Source organism: Seriola dumerili, unplaced genomic scaffold, assembly GCF_002260705.1.
Source record: "Seriola dumerili isolate Sdu_G_001 unplaced genomic scaffold, Sdu_1.0 BDQW01000052.1, whole genome shotgun sequence".
Taxonomy (NCBI): Eukaryota; Metazoa; Chordata; class Actinopteri; order Carangiformes; family Carangidae; genus Seriola; species Seriola dumerili.
In genome coordinates this window covers 14,805,827-14,825,979 of record NW_019174307.1, presented here as the reverse complement: position 1 = coordinate 14,825,979, position 20,153 = coordinate 14,805,827, and the positions used below count along the sequence as shown (strand labels likewise).

Sequence of the window (20,153 nt, the reverse complement as noted above, 5' to 3'; positions counted from 1 at the left end):
GATACCAGGCAGTGGAATCAGTATCAGCTTCTGGACTATGGTTCTGTCTGTGAGTTCAGATAGAACCGTGGTTCAAGTGCAAGTACCCCGTTCACTTTGATGCCCGTTTTCCTCTCAGTATTATTCAAATGGTATGAAAACAAATTTCACACATTCAGTGGGGAGATACTTTGGAGAATTACCAACTTTGCAGCTATTTTGTTCTTTGAAAACATCTCAGGCAATTTTGAGTTCCCAGACATGGGCAACAGAAGAGTCTGGAAAATTAGAATAGTTCAAGTCATGATCTGAGAGGCATATTTTTCATCTGTCTTATCTACTGCCTTGATACAAGAAAACTCAATTTGCATTTATATTAGAAAATGAGTTTGGTTCCAAGTCGCCATCTGATCTACCAGAAAATCAGCCCCTATACCCCTATCTTTAGTATGAGATATAGGGACAACGGGGAGGTGATTTTGAACATGAAACATAAAGCTTTGAAAGGTTTGACCTGTAATTCCAGGCTGAGGACGAGGACAACTCACTTACTGCCAAGTGACCACTGAATGTCAGTAGTAGCAGAAGCAGCTCCTCTCCTTCATTGAACCATTGATCATAAAGCAACAAAAACTGAAAAAGGACCCCCCCTAAAATCTGATCACTACCTGTGGTACCCCCCTATTAGAGTCTACAAGGTAGCTGACTTGTTAGTATCATGGATGGATTACTAGAAACTATTGGCACTACTGCATAAAGACATAAAATTAACAGAAATGCTTAAGACTACAAAGAGAGAAAAACAACCACAGAGACACAACACATCTACAAAGAGACACAAACTGGCCACAGAGAGACACAAAATGAACAGACGGAGAGAAAACGAACACTAAGACACATCAAGAGTAGCAAAATGATTAAAAAGAAACATAAAGCGACTAGGGTGAGACACAACAAAGAGACACAAACTGAGCACAAAGATACAAAATGATTCCAAAGAGAACAAAATGATCACAAAGAGAGAGAAAACAACCAGTAAGAGACACAGAATGACTACAAAGAAGCAAAAGTATTACAATCACACTCACAATTACAAACATGAAAGGATTACAGATGCAGATCGACCACAAAGAGACCACATTCTGGTGGTGCTCCCAAAGTTTCCAAAGAGCCAGTTATGTCAGACTGAGTTTGGGGGGAAATGTGAATAAAATGACAAAGAAAACATCTAAAATGTTTCTATTAGATGGAACAGGGCAGCCATGAAAATAAATTATTATGAATATTTCTCTCAGTGTAAACAACATTAGCTTTAATGAAACACTGAAACAAGCTGGTCCAGAAAATCTATACCACTGGATGAATCCCTTGATGTTGTCATGAAGGCTGTAGGTCACCTTCTGCAGAGGTAGTACTCTTCTTCCATCAGTTCTTCCACTGAAGCAACATCTTTAGAAGTCCAGAAGTTAAGATAGTCTCTCTCACTTTATATATCAATAGTCCAATCAGCTTTGCACTGTCCAGCTTTGCTCCTAATATAAACTGAACTCAAGATCATCCAATGGAGCTGACCACTTTCTGTATGTGTATATGTGCCAGTACATTCTGAATTAAATGTAATACACCGAGGACAGTTTACGTCTGTGTTGGGAAGGAATAAGATTAGTCTATACATTTCCTATCCTGGAGACATTTTTCACCCTGATCTTGACAGATTTTTAGCCTGTAGAGCGTGAAATGACGCACGCACCAGCAGGAGGGCATAGAGTTTATAAAGCCACCCACAAACGCATCCGGAGATCTCAGATTCTCCTGCTGAAGACCTCTGTCCTCTCCCTGTAGGCTGCTATGTCTCTAGAGGATTCATTTGTTATAAACCCTGAGGACAGTGGGGGTTTGGTTCTGAATGTTTCCGGTGTATTTTTGGACTCCACAGTAGAGCAACATCAGTACAACATCTGGCTCCCTGGCATCGGAGTCGCTGTTGTCTATGGGATAATCATCATCGTGGGTCTGGTCGGAAATGTCACTTTAATGAAGACGTGTTTGTTGGTAAAGTCCATGCGGACTGTGCCCAACTTGTTCCTCTCCAGTCTGGCTCTGGGGGACCTGCTGCTGCTGGTGACCTGCGCCCCGGTGGACGCCAGCCGCTACCTGGTGGACGAGTGGCTCTTTGGCCGCGTTGGATGCAAAATGATCCCGTTCATCCAGCTCACCTCGGTGGGAGTCTCCGTGTTCACTCTCACTGCTCTCTCCGCTGACCGGTAGTCTGGGCACGTTTTTCAGAAATGTTATCAACATCCTCACTTCTTAGCTTTTTAGATGAAATCTTATCCGCACAGTATACAGCCACTCCAATAATCACTATGATGCTTACAGTGGGTGCAACATCATGGGTTTGATGCACAGCTGGGCATCACATGGAACAGACATGTTTTAGAAATCTTCGTATTATTTCATGCACATTTCTCCGGATTTCTCATCACCACCAACAGGCACCAAAAATGAAGGAAATTAAATCAATGTCTGGGTATAAAGACCACTTTCTGTCTGTTTTCCCAATGATTCAGAACCTGATTATTTCATAGTTCTTAAAAAGAAATTTCAGAAAATTATAGAAAATTACAGACCTATAAATTAAAGCTTTAGTTTTTTTATTCCCCAGCATAAATAGTCTTAATTGCTGTTTCAAAGTGCTCTTCAATCTGCCAAGAAAATACTGAATCATTTATGTTTCTTTTTTTTCTTTTACAGTCCTCAATGACAGATACACCTTACTAACCATAATAGAAAATTTGACTTGACTGTAACCTATGGACAAAACAAGCTCAACTCAAGGGCTGCTTACTTGCTTTTCCTGGAGCTTTTGACCATATCATACAGCCTTTATCCGTCAACTGAAGTTACCTTGTTGTAAGCCAGTTGGGCTTGACAGTTCTTTCTTAACCAATGAAACAAACTCATTCATTTACTCACTTTTTGTCTTTGTACTTTTTCCATTTATCATCCTCTCAGAGTCTCTCATTGGCTTCAAATATCAACCTGTTGCACATTTTCTTTTACAGGATAACTATAGGACTGCTTGAAATGATCAAATAGGTTAATGTGAATAGCTGCATTCAAGATTTATGATGGATTTTATGTATATATATATATATATATATATATATATATGTAGAATTTATGTTCGGCTAGAAAAAAATGCTACAAAATGCATTTGATCAGAATCTTGCAGTTATTAAATAAGACAGACAGGACAGTGACACAGCTAACCGGTGACATTTGTGATGATTTTATTGAAATTGCTTAGAAAAGCCAATTGGCAAGAATTGATCAAGTAAAAGATTTTTGAATTGATGGATTTCAGGGCCAACTAAGAATGTGAATTATTTACTAAAACATAATAGCCAGTAAATTACGGAGGCAATTATTCAGTGAAGTCTTCACTGACATTGACAGTGAGACAGATCAGTTTGATTGTTTGTGTGGGTATGAGCTTCACTTAAACAGTGGATGGGATGCTGCTGGGCCGACAGTTAAACCATTAATCTCACCTGAACGACAGCAAGGACAAGTTCTTCTATAACTTTAAATAAAGCTCTGTTGGTTTAAAAGTGCGTGTCCTCACAGACCAAACTCTGGCTTAAATTGTTATATAACTATTGTGATTAGAATGACACTGGACAAATAGTTTCCCAAACAAATAGTATAGGTTAGTGTAATGTCATGAGATTTTGAGTTGCTGTGGGTTACCTGGGGGTAAATCCCCCCATCCCACCCCCCCACCCCCAGACTCACAATGGTTATTGGAATAAGAGAGCAGAAAATAGATTTTAAATCAAATTATGATTAATATCACATTCATCTAACCTTCGCTTATTTCATTTAAATTACAAAAATTATTTTACCTATGAAAATGTTTCATATGGGCGCAGGGACTCTCTCTTTGTTCACAAAAATATTGTTTGTTTTTCAGGAGTCACGATAAGGTTGGGAGCTCCTGACATCAAATATGGAAAGATGATTTAATTGAAGTGCAGAACTCCAGTGTTTGAACAGATTCTTGTGCTGGAAATGTTTCGGGAGCAGCCAACACTTCTTAGTTTAGTAGCTTTCTGGAAGCAACAAAACATTTAATACCAGCTGTGATGAACAAACCATCCTGTTAATCTGTAACTCATCCTGTCCAGGAGCTAATATTATCTACTGTGGCTGTTTATTCTGATTCCTGTTTCCTTTAATTAAAAGCCCAATTGAAATTTGTCCCCTCTGTAATCAACAGCAAGATAACATCTATGAGATTATCTTTCTTTGATTAAAAAGAGAAGCTGAGCCTCTGGCAGAGAGAATCAGTATGAGAGAGTAAATAATCTGTCTGCAGTTGTAGATTAGATGCATAATTAAGAAACTTCAATGAGGTAATCAGAATTCATATTGATATCAGCAGTCTCTCCACAGAAAGAAAGAAAAAATATTATTCCACTAGTTGCTTTTCTTCTTTTAGGTACAAAGCCATCGTCAAACCGCTGGACATGCACAGGTCCAGGGCAACACTCAGCATCTGTTTACGAGCGGGGGCGATCTGGCTGCTGTCTGTGACCCTGGCGATTCCTGAAGCTGTCTTCTCCGACCTGCACACTTTCACCACCAGCCACACCAATGAGACATTTGTGACCTGCGCGCCCTACCCTCACGCCGGGGAGCTGCACCCGAAGATCCACTCCACTGCCTCCTTCCTCATCTTCTACCTCATCCCGCTCTTCATCATATCTGTCTACTACTGCTTCATCGCCCGCAGTCTGGTCAGGAGCTCTGCGGACATCCCGGCTGAGGGACACCTGCACCTCCAGAAACAGGTCTCTGTGTGGACTCCTCCCTCTTAGGAAATAAGAAAACCTAAAAGTGCTGACACCCTTACATATGTATTCATATCCCCATACATATAGCAGTGTTTCCCAACATGAGGGTCAGGGCCACACCAGGGGTCACAAGACAAATCTCAAGGGTCGAGAGATGATTAACAGGGGAGCAGAAAGAAAACCCTGTTGAGGTTCAAAATTTGTGACCTCGGAAACAGCAGCTGACTAAATAACATCACCTCAAGGGCTATTTAACAGCTGTTCTCGATTAGCAGAGGCTGATGTGAATGTCTTCAGTTTATATAGTTCATACCACGCATACTCGTGTACTTGACATTATTGCACAGTTGTGTGTGTAGAAACTGATTTCTTCTCTCTCTCCTGTCAGATCAAGTCCAGGAAGCGTCTGGCAAAAACAGTGCTGGTGTTTGTCGGCTTGTTTGCTGTCTGCTGGCTGCCTAGTCACGTGATCTACCTGTACCGCTCCTACCACTACGACCAGGTGGACACGTCGCTGGGCCACTTCATCGCCAGTGTGTGTGCTCGCATCTTGGCCTTCACCAACTCTTGCGTGAACCCGTTTGCCCTTTACTTGATGAGCAAAAGCTTCAGCAAGCACTTCAACAAGCAGCTATGCTGCACTTCTCCCAGACGGTTGAACAGCCAGAATAGTGGGAGAACAAACATAACCACCGTCTGAAATCATCTGTTGTTTTCATAAACTTGTAACATCTGTGCTTCAGCAGGACTGGTTTCATGTTGATCCTCTTTTCTCAGATCGATTTCAGTGGACAACATGTTTAACTCTGATGTAGAGGTGTCAACTTCAGTATAATGTATGGACACAGTTAAAACCAAATGTCCTCATTGTCAAGCCATTCCATTCCTGAATTATGTCTTACTAATTTTAATCATCACTTCTCATTCATTTGTTTTCCCACATAAAACAAAGAGTGATGCAGTAAGACTTAAGGGTTCTGTGAGAAACATTTCATCTCTGCTTTAAAACAAAACTACTGGTTGAAAGACAAATTTAATCACGACAGAGGGAAGTTGCTTCTCATTAAAACACTGGTACAGTTGAGATGGATCTTTGTTGTACATGTTCCCTGTCAAATAAATGTGATATAAGAAATTTAAATGTATTTTAAATCTGTTTTGGTGTAAAACCCGACGCCTTTTAGATGTAAAATCAAACTGAGTATGATCATGTATCACTTATGGCTGTAAATGGCTAAAAAAGAAAATTACATTTTTTAAACTGTCATTTGCGGCAGAAACCATTCATGAAAAAGCTAGATATCAGCTTTATTGTGCATGTGTTATTTTAATCTGCAGTGTGCCATTATTAAAAAAAGATAAGTGATGATGGAGATAGAGCAGAAAGCTCCTATGACATTTTAGGGTTCAGTGGTTGTAAAATATTCAAACTGAGAATAGTCTGCTATTGTGTGCACTGGAAGAGTTTTATATAAGTTTGGTAATATATTTGTCAAATGCTAAGTTATTAAAAGAACTGCCAAATGTTACAAATTGTGTACATACAGATGTTCCTGTTAAATATTATGGTGCTTGTTGGTGGCTCTGCTTCTATAGGCTATAATGTATGAACACTATTTGTTAATTCTTAATAACATGTCTAAGGAGAAACTTAACAACACCTGAAACTCTTGTTTTTGCAGACCAACTATGGTTTAACTTCTCAGTGATGTGTAAGTGTACTCTGGGCCACAGAGATAAACAGATAAAAGCAAAGAAGCAAATTCTGCTGTTTTCTGTTTTTTTTGAAAGCAGGAAACTGTGAATATTTAGCATTGATAGCAGTGTGGCTGTATGTCGGCCTGACCACCACTTTGGAGTGAAATATCTCAACAATTTTTGGATGGATTGCCATGAGAATGTGCACAGACGTTCAAGGTCCCGCCCGGATGGATCTTAATAATTCATCACCATAAATTCAAGTTCAGAATTTTTCCAGTGCTTGGGGTTTAAAACTAAATTCTTTTAAAATTGTGTTCCCATTTACCTTTGTATACTTTGTGCTAATTGCTAATTGGCATATTTTAGCTTCTTATCATGCAAAATTAAGATTTAAAATGGACCCACGTAACCTGGTCTCTCTGAGTAACCTGGTTTCTAAGATAGACCAGTTCTGTACCAGTTCATGTAAAGACACTGAATGTCTGTTAGCATGCTGACATTAGCATTTAGCTTGAAGCACCATGGTGCCTTTCAGCTTCACTGAACTGCCAGCATGCCTGTGGACTCTTGTTCCTTGACAGATAATTAAACATAGTGACAATTAATTTTAATTGACAAATTAATCTACAGATTGTTCCAGCGCTTGTAACATATTGGTGATATGCAGTTTAACAGTGTAGTCATGAGTTATGACAATACCGTTAGTCACGTGCAAATGACAGAACTGTGAAGTAAATTTGTTGCTGTTTTATATCATCTTTACTCATCTTTAATATGTGTATCTGCTTTTGTGGTTATGAACTCTCACCTGTTAAAAGTAAATAAAACTTTTATCTGAAATAACTTTTATCACACAGGAGAGTCTGTCAAATACACAGCAGAGTCCTTCACTCTACTGACCTTTTCCCATGGAGCAGATCAACTGATTGGAGCTTGAAGCTGAGCTATGAAATTATATTCTTGGAAGCATAAAACTGCACTGAGTCTTACGACGTTCTCTTTGTATGTAACCCGCCCCCCCCACTGTGAGCAGTGGCCTCACAGAAAATGTCAACATCCAAGTTCTTTAATTTAATGTGTCCTCTGTGTGCAACAAACTCAAAAGTCATTGTGTAGCTATAAATATGGATTTTCTTCTAAGTGGTATTATTGTCTCACAGCTACAGCATTCACCACAAAATCTACACACACATGCATGCAGATCACAGCATATATCCCTCGTTTTTTCCCTCTTTCAGGACTTATGCTGATAGCTGAGGCTTTTCTTTGTTGTTTTGGTAAAGAAACGTCAAGTTAAATCAGCTCAAATGAGATTTTTCGGGACTCCGCAGAGGTGACCTTTCAGGGTGGCATTTGAATACGGGATATATTAATTCCCCTTGAACAACACCGACAAATCCAGTGTGCTCGATGTTTTCTTGAAAAACATCTTCATTCCTTACTGTTTTTCTCAATTGCCAAAGAGCATTTTCTGAAACACAGTTCTCAAAGCACTAACGAACTAACACTAACACTAATCACCACATAATTTAATACTGAGCATTTCACACAAAACATTTAAGTTGTGAGTTGAAAGTAAATAAATTCATCAGCAAGTTCATTACTGCCACATGCTCCATTACCACTGTGTAAGTCAAGACAGTCCAATGTCTGCAACTGTTGCTATGACAGAACACCAACATTATGTCTTTATGTAAACTGACATAAGTTTATTCAGTTTGCTGTAGAGGGTATTTTCCTTTAGTACGACACTAACAGATTACAGAATGTTATGACTCATTTATGTTTGAAAGGTTGTGGCAATATGCTCCAAAAGTTGGGATTTACACATTGAGTACTTCTGAGAGTAAAGCAGTTTATTCCAGTCCGACCAGGCTAAAGCAATGCATCAAGAAACAAGAGACAGTTGTAATAAAACATAGATTTGACACTTTACAATGTGTGTGACAATCATGATTTTCATTTGCTGATCATCCCAAAACCACTGTCATGTAAATCCCTCAGTTCTTATTCATATCCTGTGCATTAACACTGACATATTCCAAACAAAGCCTGTTTCTTTTATACCTATTCTGTAAATCCAGCAACTTAAAACACGTCACATACCTCTTCTTGCCTTCATCATTTTAATATTGATCCACAGCATCCCATTGTCTTTTTTTGACCTACAGATCCAACATTACAGTATCAGTGTCATCATAAAAGAGCACTCCATAGATCTAGCATTGCATCTAGCATCCTATAATACTGTCAGATTTTACACAGCTCCCTCTAGAGGCAAAGACTTCATACACCTGTTTTCACATATGCAGTAGTACTCCCCAACGCCTGTGATATTGATGTGTAAAATCATTGGAATCTCCCTTTAAAAACAAGTTGGAATAAAGCAAAATCCGAGGACATCAAATGGAAAGCTCTTCATTAAAAGTATAAAAATACAAAACCTGATACAGTCATTACAATATGTATACAATGCATCTCTGAACTTCTGAACACTTGTATCCAAAATATTTCATTTGAATAATACGTAAATGGTGTTTATATTATTAAAAGGAACCGTATTATAAAATACATAAGCCTGACAAAACTCCATCATTCTCTGAATGTGAATGTCTTTGCCCTCTGACATGTTTTGCCTCATAGGTCAATCACAAAGCAAAATGTGAAGGACAAATTAGTGTACGTTGCACACAGAGAGCCTCACAAGCAGGTTGGATGTGTCTCACTGGTACAGGAGGAAGTCTTGGATACTGTGAGGAAGGAAAAGGCTGGACGTCCTGTGGAGACGATTCCTTCCCAGACTTCGGCGAATACAGAACCGACACAGCTGTGACAGAGAGCAGGGACCTGGGCAGCGGAGACAGGGCAAAGTTGTCACAACTAATAAATCTGTGTTTGGTTGTTTCTGTAACATGGATACAAGAGCTTTCATACTTTACAACACACCCCTTTTCTGCAGTGCAGCTCTCACTGCGCTGTTTGGTGTTGACAGATCCAGCGGAGTTTTTCCCTCTGCATTCCTACAACACCCATCAGCCCCAAAGTCCAGCAAAAGGTCCACAATGTTTGCTCCTTCACATCCAACTGCAGCGTGTAAAGGACTGTCCTGCCCACACCCCATCCGAACATCTGCTCCTACACGTGCACACAAGCAGAAAAAGAACCACACCAGAGCAACCAAATGTGATTAAGACCATAAAAACCAAAACAAACTAATACAACAAACAAACTATATAGAATGAAAATTGGTCACTAATGGAAACATGAAAAGATGGGAACTTAGAGCAGAGCTATGAATAATATTAGATGATTTGCAGCCACATCTATCAGTTCTGCAAATTACATTGACAAATCTGCAAGTTCCATAAACATTACGTGCTATTCTGAACTGTGAAATTAAAAGTGGCGAGTAGACTGTGAAAAAAAAGAACCAGCCATATCTAATTATTTTAGGACTGCAATTTTCCGTCATTTTCAACTAATCTAATTATTTTCTTAATTAACTTACTGATAGTTTTATCTATAAAATGTTATAATTTCCCACAGCACAGAAAGACATCTTTGAATATCTTGTTTTGTCTGACGCAATAGTCTCAAAGACATTCAGGTTTCTATCACGCAAGACAAACAAAACATCGAATTCTCAAATGTGAGACAGCAAATATTTGATATTTTTGCTTTAAAAAATGACAAAAATGAATAACTGATTATCAGAATAGTTGCAAATTAATTTTCTGTTGATCGAATAATCAATGAATTGCCTAATAAATGCAGCTCAAACTTATTTTATTAACAAGATTCATGAAATTATAGGATGCATAATTTAGAAAAAAACACTAAATTGTCAGTCTTGCTATTATGACTCATGCTACTTGCACACTTTATACAACACAGTGTATAATCGCATAGAGTAAATGGTCTTCCAGGGGCATGTGGACAATATTGTTTTTACAGTTCTTGTTACTTAATAGGGAAGTTAACAACTCGCAAATGACGTCTATTATAAGGATTGTGCAATGCAAGAGGAATTAGAAGGAGCAGAAAACAGGAAGGATAATATCTTTCCTTTAAGTTACTGAGAACTACAGTGGCCCTGAGAGCTCAACGCACTGCAACGTAAGGAAACACATGCAAATAGACAAACACGTTTAGAAAAACAGCTTCATTAATTTGACAACACGTGCGCTGCAAATTCTCACAACACAACGGAAGTGTTTCGAGGGGACACGAACAGGTGATGAACCCAGCTGGGGATGCACTTGTTGTTCAATGCGTTTAACTTCAAAAGTCACAATTGGGCACTGAACAACAAGTGTGTGCCCGGCCTGCTTGTATCCGCAACACTTCCATTGTGTTGTGAGTATTTGCAGCACGTGTGTTCTCAAATTGAGGAAGATGTTTTCAGAATTTTTTGAAGTTGCAGTGCTTTGAACTGTCAGGGCCACCGTAGAGAACGGGTGATTGTTGCCGTTTGTGATATTCACATGTTGTAGACTAGGCAATGAGAAATATTCAGCACTAGCCCTATCTTGAAATTACTCCATAATTAAAATTAGAGGCAAATCAAAGAAAAGGTAACCTGTAGTGCCTGGATGTTCAAGTTTTATACTGAAAGCATGTATCTCTTTAAGGGATAAACGGCTGTTTGGGTACTGATTACATTACCTGAGTGTAGAAGCGCCTCTACACAGGCGGCGGCCCGAGCCATGCAGGCGGAATACAGCGGTGTCCCCACCACCGGCAGCTCCATGTCAATATGAGCTCCGTAGGACAGCAGCAGCTCCAGACACTCTCTGTGATCTGACGAAGAGACAACACTGCAGGAGAATCTGAGCTGTGACAGATCATGCCAAGTTTACACCCATACACATTAGCACATACACACCTTTCTTTGCGGCCTCGTGGATGGGCGATGCCAGCTGGTAGGTGGTGCCGATGGAGGCATTGTGCTGCAAGATGAGCCTGACACACGCAGCACTCCCGCTGCTGCAGGAGTTGAAGAGAGGTGTGACGCCGTCTGTTGATACCGCCTCCACCTATGGAGGGAGATGTGAAGAAACTGATGATGCTCCTCCGAAAAGAGCTGCACTTTCCTCACTTTGTTCACTTATTTATCAGGAATAACACAGACACATACAAAAATATATGACATCAAAAACACTCGCTGATATACTGTTTACATCCTAATGGACGAAGTAGGATGATGTTAGGTTAGGTACACTTTACTATTGGGTTATAATGAGAGGTGTTTCTATCGTTTAGTCTACCCTCACTGATATAAACATGATGGATAAAATATTAGAAACGTTTCTCTGTATAACACAATACACTGGCAGCCTCCAAAGTCATCATATAGTTGAATCAATATCTCTCTAAAACAAATCCATCCAGTGATTTAACATTGCACTCATCACTCCTGTTGGACAACTAGTCAAGCCATATGTAATATGAAGGAGGGTCCGTGCATTAAATAATTTTTCTGCATCCGTATTGATTAGTTGTTTGTCATAAACACCCTAAAAACAAAAAACATGTTTCTTACATTTGCTCCATTGTCCAACAGGAACTTGGCACAAGCGTAATGACCGCCGAGACAAGCCTCATGGAGGGGAGAGACTCTGTCCATGGTGAGTGTGTCCACATGGAAGCCCTGCAGGGAAGATGAGAGGGTTTTTATTTCATGTGTGGACAGTGTACTTGCAAGTATCAACAGAGACCCATGTTAAGTTTACCTGAGCGATGAGGCTTCTCAGGTGGAGCAGTCTGCCCTGGTAGGCGGCTTCATGGAGAGGAGTCCTGTCCGACCAGGAGTCTGTCACACAAAGAATAAGATCAGGAAAGTCTCCATGTTCAGAAAACTCACAGATAAACCCAAGTGATCTTCCTCTCTGTTCATTGAAATGTTAAGATGACCTCATTTGAATATGCTTATCTGGTTTTTCAGGGTTGACCAAACCCTATACACCAAACTGTCTGAACAATACACACTCAGGGCTTTGTTGGCTACTGCAGAGCCAGTCAACAACATTTGCATGCACAGTCTTGTGTTCTCAACCAACCTGTAATTCTGATTACAAAAATGTAACTTTCAAAAACACCATGAAGACACACGTATTCGTTGCGTAATGTAAAGATGTGCAAAATCAAAGCACTGTTACTAAATCTGCTGAAGAAATAAGAACTGTAGTCCAGTTGTGTGAGCTTAATATTTCTCAGAAAACACAAAATAACTGAGCTGGATTGATCAAATAGACAAAGAAAACACTTACCAGCCATCAGCGAGTTGCATGGCAGCCCCCCATAGATGTACAGGGGCCTCTGCCAAGGTTGTGAGCACAGGGAAACCTCCGTTTGAACAGCAGCCATGATGAAAATGAAACAACAGCAGACTTCTCCACGACTGTCCAGGACTTGAGCTCGCCCTGTTGGATACACAATCCTGAAGTCGGCCTTCCTCCCCCTCTTATCTGGGTCCTTGGACACCTCCTCCACATTACCACCTCCCACCCGCCCTCATCCCAGTCCACGGATATAGTCTACAGTTTGTGCATATCAATGGCTGTGGGGATGGGCCTGTACTGATACACCTTGAATAAAGCTCTTAGAAATGTGCGTGAATACAGTTATAGTTACAAACAGAGGGACAAGCACGTTTCACACTGTAAATGGAGATACAACAGCAGTGCACCGTATTTCATCTTGCCAAATCTGTTAAGTATGGATCTGCACCGTCTTCTGTTATGGCTGCATATTCTCAGCTAAGGGAACAGTATCAGTTTCTACTAACAGTTATCTCTGTCTACCTGAAGACATGTAACAAGTCTTTTTTGCAGGTATGATTGAGCCTCCAACCATGGTGCTATGCAAATGCACATTGTTAGCCTTGAATAGCCATGCCATCCCATCTCTATCACCTCCTGTTTCACAGCTACTCTGTGTTTTGTCTGGCACTCTTCATTCCCAAGAGCCATCGCTTTTGTAAGACTGATTCTAAGAAAGTGGTCCTCCACTGTCTTCTGGGCCTACTGTTTCATGTAATGGTCTCTAGAAGATAAAACTGCTGCATGGCTGCAGACAATCTAGATAAAATGACGTGAAAATGGATGAATCATTTGAAAGTACACTTTATTTTCCAGAGCAGACTGTCTGGGAGTCAAATTATCATCTTAAAAAACTCCCATATAAATATGAAACATCATCGAGGAGAAAAAAATAAGTTATTAGACAGAGGAGTGAAGTTTGTGGTCTGAAAATTAGACAAATCAAACTTTTTGCACTGATCTACAGCATCACAAAAAGAAAACTGAAAACAAGTTACTGCAGTTTTGTACAATGCAACAGTAAGTATACAATTAACCAGCCCTTTAACTCCCTCTGTTAAGTGCTTTCTATACTTTGGATTCCAAATGAAACAGGTCCTTATTAAAGCCTCAAGGACTGATACCACAGATACCACATTTTAATCAGTAATTATAAAAATAAAAACACTCCTTCCAAGTATCAGATAAAATGCTTTCACACAAGGTCCCTTTGTTAAGTAAATGTAAACAATGTTTGGGGTTACCACGAGCACATTCAGCATTCAATAGTTAAAATGTCAGTCTGCACCACAAAGGCGACACATGACATCATATAAGCAGCTAGAGGTGAGGTGGAGTTGTGGAGTGGTCACTATGATGAAGTGGCACTTTTAGAGTGAGTTTCTTTTTTACTGCTTGTTTCCTGTCTCCACAGTCCGTGAGGGCCGGTGGCATCCACAGCGACATCCATTACCTGATCTGGCACCAACCACTGTAGGAGCAGCAGGAAGAGGAAGTCCAAAACAGCTACAAATGCAAAGATAGAGCCGGCGACGGGGCCGCAGTGGGCCCTCAGCCTCCGTAACCGTCTGTCCAGAGGAAGCACCTCCTCTCCAGCCACTCTGTCATACACCTGAGAGGGAAAACCCAATGATGAGTGTCAACAAACAATTCACCATCCACCACTCAGTGTGTAGTCTCAGCGGTTTGAATCAATACATTTACATGCACACGAGAAAAAGGGTTACTCAGAGAAACCAGGTTACACAGGAAATCAGAAAACATGTTTACAATGCAATGTAGTAACCTGGTTAATGCGTCTGTGAATACATTCTTCAGGTCAGTAATCAGATTTCTCCTCTACTCACACCTTATTTGGAAAACAAGGCTTTCTTATTCTAACCATGCGAGGGATACAGGACACTTCTTTATTTTGTGTGTGTGTGTGTGTGTGTGTGTGTGTGTGTGGGCTGATGGTGCTGTTATGACAAATAATCTGTGGAAACAACTTAGTGTCAGCTTCAGCTTTAGTTAGTCAGTTGTCAGCCATTCTTTCCCTGTTTAAGGGTTACAGTCTGATTACGCATAACGTGGCCAAGAGATCATCTTTCCCCATGAAAAACTTTTGCTGTGGAAATCAGGTTTCTGTAATAACCTTCAGATTACAGTTGTGTTTAATTCCTAAATCTAACATAAAGCTTCAGTTGAAGTTAGCTTTAGTTTGTAAGAGAATGAATACTGAAACAAGAAGGTCTCAAATACACACACATGATCCAGTGAAAATGCATAATGAAGTGATACCAACAGGATATGGCTGAGAAAAGAATGGCAGGTTTTGGTGTTGGTGAACCTACCTTTTCAGTCCTCTCTGCAACGTTTCTCCAAGTGTACAGGTTTTTCACACATGCATGGATGGAGGCGGGGGAGGGGAAAGAGCCTGACCGCTGCTGGGCGATGACTGTTTCCAGACCAGCACACAACGACCGAACAGTGGGCTCACACAAGGTAATCAAATCCTCAGGTAACACCTCAGGAATGCCCCCAACACGAGTGCTAACCACCTTAGAAATAAAACAAAAATCTGATGCACACATTGTAGAAATACGCACGCATGCATGCACGCACGCACACACACACACACACACACACACACACACACACACACACACACACACACACACACACACGATCACTCCTGGATCTTATTCTCATACTTATGTTTATTCTGAATACATGGGTCACGCTAACTATACACTCATCGAAGGAGTCATATCCTAAAGATTTCAAAAGAGCGGAGGTTTGCAGACTCAGCACACAGGCCTCTTGGTTATCCCAAAGGAGACCTTTACTGCCTTATAAATGATACTGACCACATTTACCAGTAATGTTCCTTCTAGCCTTACTCTGTAATTGCTATTTTGTCTACATAATTGCTTTCTCTTCCTCTAAGATAGACCAGGTCAGAATTCCCCCGTCACGTGATTGACTTTTTTTCCACTCACTCCTCTCACTATTTTGCTATGCTTCTTCCCTTTTTCACCCTTGAGAGATTTATGTTTTTAAAGCAGTGCTATGAAATACACTACACACCCACAGGAAATCTGTCACAATAACACTTTAACATCTTCCACTGTGACAGCAGTTCTACTCAGTTAAATGGGCTTCAAGGACTGTAAATATTTGTTTTGGTCTCGTTTTATTTCCTTTGGTGAGAGTGGTTATTTGTATTGTGTAAACATTCTTTGTGGAATTGTATATATATTCATTTTTGCCTTGTGTTGCAACATGAAGTAAGATGACTACTTATGACAGACCAAGAACTGTTGCGACATCAAACGAAACCAAATTTTGAGAGAGCGAGACTTAGGAACAGAGAGAGAGAAAGAGATGTTTTGTCTGCTTTTGTGTTAGAATGAGTTTCAGAAAGCAAATGTAAACACAGATGTGCAGCTTTCACAATCATTACTCGATGAAGCTGTGTGAAATATTGTACCACATAAGGTAAAGAGTACAAGTTTTCACTTAGATTTAAAAAAAAAAACAGGTGAATTTAATGATCAATTTACTCTTCTCCAGTGAAAGCTGTGTTATCAGCAAAATGGTTGCCTGGTTTTGGACTGTAATCCCTCACACTCTCTGCCCTCCATGACACACGATTTCCTTTCCTTAAACTATTGCATGAATAGCACCAGACCTGCAGTCCACAGCTGGCTCCCTCTACAATGGCCATGCAGAACGCTTCTGTCAGCGATGTGTTGAGGAAGATGTGACCCTGCACCAAAACACCACGAACATCTTTATGCTCCAGAGCCCCCAGCAGTCGCACCCTGCAATGTTTCAAATGAAAGAAGTTAGGCAAATGTAATATGACGTTCACACACAAACCAAATGTGTGACTATGCCAGAATGCTTTCATGGGTTCATTCCTGGACAGTCAAAACAAAAGAAATGCAGCAACTCACTGTATTTCCATACACATCGCTGCTGCTTACAAACATTTCTGCACAAACAAATATCTGCTAAACAGCGTTGTCAACAGTCAACAGAAAATGTGCCTGGCGCAATGGTAATACCTGAGATTCAACATAGTGGAGCCGTTTTATAGGATTTCTCTTCATGACTTGATCTCTTTATGAAATGTTTTGACAGAGACCATATCCCGAAAGAGGTTTAAGATACCTCTCTCTGACAAATATTCTCAGGAAATATGAGCAGTACCTGTCGTGTAGTTGGTATTTCTCTCTCACTTCCTCCAACACGAGTCTCTTCGGTCCCTCTCCACCAATCAGGAAATGCAGATCTGGATGTTTGAGGCAGAGCTCTGGGATTATTCCACCAAGAAGATCAATTCCTTATCAGAATAAGAGAGAGCGAAAATTTGCTTTCACAATGAATGTAATGCATCACTTATACTACGACACTTATGGATTTGTGAGGCTGACATGCATGTAGATATTTGAGTGTTTAAAAAACATGATAATTATATATGTTCCTATTTTTTTAGATAAAAACAATAAACATAAAACATGAACATTTTTTGAAGAGAATCCCTCGAATTTTATTTTTAAAGATATAGGCTGCATTTGTGACATTATCATTACAATAACTTGTCAGTGCGCTCTTGTAGACAAACTATATTGGCAATACATGTTGCATGTTTTTTCAAGTTACCTAATGGCAAACATACTGTATTCTGTTAAAATGTACCATATGTGCCATATAAATAAAGTGTGAATGATTCATGCCAAATTGAGGCCTGAAATTTTGTCCACCCAAAAAAAGGGTATTGTCCTATTCACCATACCACTCTGCTGCCTTGATTACAGCCTGAACTGACCAGCAGAAATATCAAAGCCTAACTCTCTGTACCTTTGCGGTAGACGAGACGGCTGATGACAACAATAGTGATCCTGTCTTCTTGGCGCTGGGAGGGATCAGGGGTGAAGTCTGTAGGGTCAACAGCGTTGGGAATAACAGACACTATCTCTGGGTTCAGTGCTGCACGGAGCACTGTGTTCTCCTTACTGGTATACGACACACACACGATATGGTTGGTATCACACAGCGACACAGTCAGAAGCTTGTTGGTCAGCACAGAGCTGACGTCAGCAAAGCCGAACAGTGAGTGGTCCGTGAACACCTGTAAATGACAATACTCTTTAGGTTTCTATCATGTGTAGCACAGAGACATGATTAGATACTAAGATTTTAAAAAAAAATGTTTGATCTGGCTTAAAATTAGTCACATACCGTGTTAAGGCCCATGGTCTTAGCATGGAATAGTGCATCATGGGCCATGGCGGAGAATGAGCTGTGTGCATGCACCACAGTGATGCGTTCCCTGGTAAACACACAGCGCAGCAGTGGGAGACTGTGGAAGCAGGTGGTGGCTGTGGACTGGTTGTACATCACCTGCAGGGGGAGGTAGTAGACCTTCAGTCCATTGGTCAGATACCTGACACCCTTCCTCCTGCCATAGGCATGGGTGACAATCACCACCTTGTGTCCCTTTTCAATCAGACACTGGGAAAGCTGGTAAATGTGACTTTCTACTCCTCCCATATTCGGATAGAAGAAGTCAGACACCATGCAGATGTTGTGCTTCCTGCCACAGACTCTGACATACTCTGCAGGAGCTCCAGAGACTCCCTGAGACGAAGGATTATTCACAGCTGCCGCTCTCCTTCGTTGGCCCATTGTCGATTCCTTGTATGGCTGTGAACTTTACCAGTGCTGAAATAAATAGATTCATCAGTTAGTTCATTAACAGAAATTAATTAAGAAAAGTACTTTAATAATCAGTTAATGAGCTGAGTCATTTTTCAAGTAAAAACACCATACACTTATTGTTCAAACGACAAGTGATCTTTTATTTGATTAACAAAAATTAATTGAAAATAACTTTGATAATTGATTAAGTGTTCAAGTCATTACATAACAACATATTTCCCTTTTTCCCAACTCTGGCAAATGCAAAAGGTCAATTATTTCCACAGAACAGATGACGTCTGCAGTTTCCTCCTTTTGTTCAAGTTGCATATGAGAGTAAATCAAGCCCTGAAGAGGAAGGGACTGCTTGCAGAATTCCTGCTATATTGAAGTGTCCCAATAGCACAATGGCCTCCATAATTCTTAAATGGAAGAAGTTTGGAACAACCAGGACTCTAACTGAACCGATGACCCAGCCAAACTGGGCAATCAGAGTAAGAGAGGTGACCAAGAAACCGATGGTCACTCTGGCAGGGCTCTAGAGATCCTGTGTGGAGATGGGAGAAACTTCCAGAACAATGCATATTATACTTTCAGTTTGGGCTCATGATAAAAACATCCCCCAGTCAGCTACGATATGATTAGAGCTGAAACTATTATTTTCATCATCAGTTGCTGTTATATGACAATTTTCTCGATTATTCCGTTATCATTTGCTCTGTCACAAGATCCTAATATCATTAAATGTGTTGTGTCTGACCGAAAGTCAAAATCCCACATTATTCTGCACAGAAATGTAAGACCAAGAAAAGCAGTAAACCCTTGTATTTGAGAGGCTTGAATCCAATGATTTGCATGTGTGCTTGAAAAAAACAAAACATCTATTAAACGTTGCAGCTCTAGATATCTCTTGATAGCTCTTGTTTTTGCCAACGCAGGTATTACAGATTTCAACTTAACAGTTTTTGATTTACTATGAATCTGTTCTCTTTTTTTTAATACCCAGTATGAACACGTGTTATGGTGTATCTGTGATAAGCCAGTAGAGTTTACAGCTGCTTTCAAACCCATGCCCACATATATTAAAACCCCCGCTCCTGCTGTCAGTGTCTCAGCACCCGTCTCTATACAACATATTTTACGGAATGTAGCAGCTTCTCTCTGCTGTCCAGCATTAGAAATGTTTTAGGATGAATTGTCCCTTTAACTTGAACTTGCTGTCTGACTACCTGGTACAATGTGAGCTGAATATTCACCACCTTTTGTAAGCTAACCTACATTACCGTGTATGTACCCGTCGTCTATTTCAAGACACATTAGCATCAAGCTAACCCACTGATATTTAACGACTTGACTGGCATTTAAAGCACGCTGGTTTCCTAGTCCAACTGGCCTTACCGTGGATAAGATGTTAATCCGGTTCCAGCTCGTCAAAATACACAGAACAATTTTTACATGTAGATTCATTTCTGCTCGCTAGCTCTCGGCTAGCCAGTTAGCCGCCCGTTTCACTTCCTGGTGTTCCATAACGTCAGACACAACGTCAGACGCAGTGATGACGTATGTAACTGGTTCCTATACCGAGGAAAGCTTATTATGTGTCATA

At 40.3% G+C, this 20,153-nt stretch overlaps 3 protein-coding genes across 4 annotated transcripts; 1 reads left to right on the top strand and 2 right to left on the bottom strand.

The window, feature by feature from the left end:
* Positions 1 to 1,077: 1,077 nt before the first annotated feature.
* LOC111218012 (gastrin-releasing peptide receptor-like) lies at positions 1,078 to 5,538 on the top strand. Its single transcript, XM_022740095.1, has 4 exons — positions 1,078 to 1,158; positions 1,822 to 2,243; positions 4,484 to 4,835; positions 5,227 to 5,538. The coding sequence occupies exons 1-4, from the start codon at positions 1,078 to 1,080 to the stop codon at positions 5,536 to 5,538; spliced, it is 1,167 nt and encodes a 388-aa protein (XP_022595816.1).
* A 2,917-nt stretch (positions 5,539 to 8,455) lies between these two features.
* On the bottom strand, positions 8,456 to 12,905 carry LOC111218246 (ankyrin repeat and SOCS box protein 11-like). Its single transcript, XM_022740455.1, has 7 exons — positions 12,809 to 12,905; positions 12,272 to 12,351; positions 12,082 to 12,189; positions 11,425 to 11,575; positions 11,205 to 11,339; positions 9,486 to 9,674; positions 8,456 to 9,386 (listed from the first exon to the last, which is right to left on the bottom strand). The coding sequence occupies exons 1-7, from the start codon at positions 12,903 to 12,905 to the stop codon at positions 9,262 to 9,264; spliced, it is 885 nt and encodes a 294-aa protein (XP_022596176.1). The 3' UTR covers positions 8,456 to 9,261.
* Positions 12,906 to 13,643: 738 nt separating this feature from the next.
* On the bottom strand, positions 13,644 to 20,066 carry piga (phosphatidylinositol glycan anchor biosynthesis class A). Of its 2 annotated transcripts, none has more exons than XM_022740697.1 (7): positions 19,946 to 20,066; positions 18,089 to 18,571; positions 17,708 to 17,978; positions 17,057 to 17,189; positions 16,533 to 16,665; positions 15,193 to 15,399; positions 13,644 to 14,471 (listed from the first exon to the last, which is right to left on the bottom strand). In XM_022740697.1, exons 2-7 carry the CDS (start codon positions 18,533 to 18,535, stop codon positions 14,211 to 14,213), a joined length of 1,452 nt encoding a protein of 483 aa, XP_022596418.1. In that variant the 5' UTR covers positions 18,536 to 18,571; positions 19,946 to 20,066; the 3' UTR covers positions 13,644 to 14,210. The 2 variants fall into 2 exon arrangements, with proteins under 2 accessions (XP_022596418.1, XP_022596419.1); XM_022740698.1 differs by lacking the exon at positions 19,946 to 20,066 and having other exon boundaries at positions 18,089 to 18,250; positions 18,465 to 18,518.
* Positions 20,067 to 20,153: the final 87 nt, after the last annotated feature.

Coding starts and splice junctions, on each gene's coding strand:
- piga (XM_022740697.1), bottom strand. CDS start 18,535: ATGGGCCAACGAAGGAGAGCGGCAGCTGTGAATAATCCTTCGTCTCAG. Junction 17,979..18,088: donor AGACCATGGGCCTTAACACG/GTATGTGACTAA, acceptor TGTCATTTACAG/GTGTTCACGGACCACTCACT. Junction 17,190..17,707: donor CCGTCTCGTCTACCGCAAAG/GTACAGAGAGTT, acceptor TATTCTGATAAG/GAATTGATCTTCTTGGTGGA.
- LOC111218012 (XM_022740095.1), top strand. CDS start 1,078: ATGAAAGGATTACAGATGCAGATCGACCACAAAGAGACCACATTCTGG. Junction 1,159..1,821: donor GTTTCCAAAGAGCCAGTTAT/GTCAGACTGAGT, acceptor CTCTCCCTGTAG/GCTGCTATGTCTCTAGAGGA. Junction 2,244..4,483: donor ACTGCTCTCTCCGCTGACCG/GTAGTCTGGGCA, acceptor TTCTTCTTTTAG/GTACAAAGCCATCGTCAAAC.
- LOC111218246 (XM_022740455.1), bottom strand. CDS start 12,905: ATGGCTGCTGTTCAAACGGAGGTTTCCCTGTGCTCACAACCTTGGCAG. Junction 11,576..12,081: donor TGTTGGACAATGGAGCAAAT/GTAAGAAACATG, acceptor CTCCCTCCATAG/GTGGAGGCGGTATCAACAGA. Junction 9,387..9,485: donor AGCTGCACTGCAGAAAAGGG/GTGTGTTGTAAA, acceptor TCCGCTGCCCAG/GTCCCTGCTCTCTGTCACAG.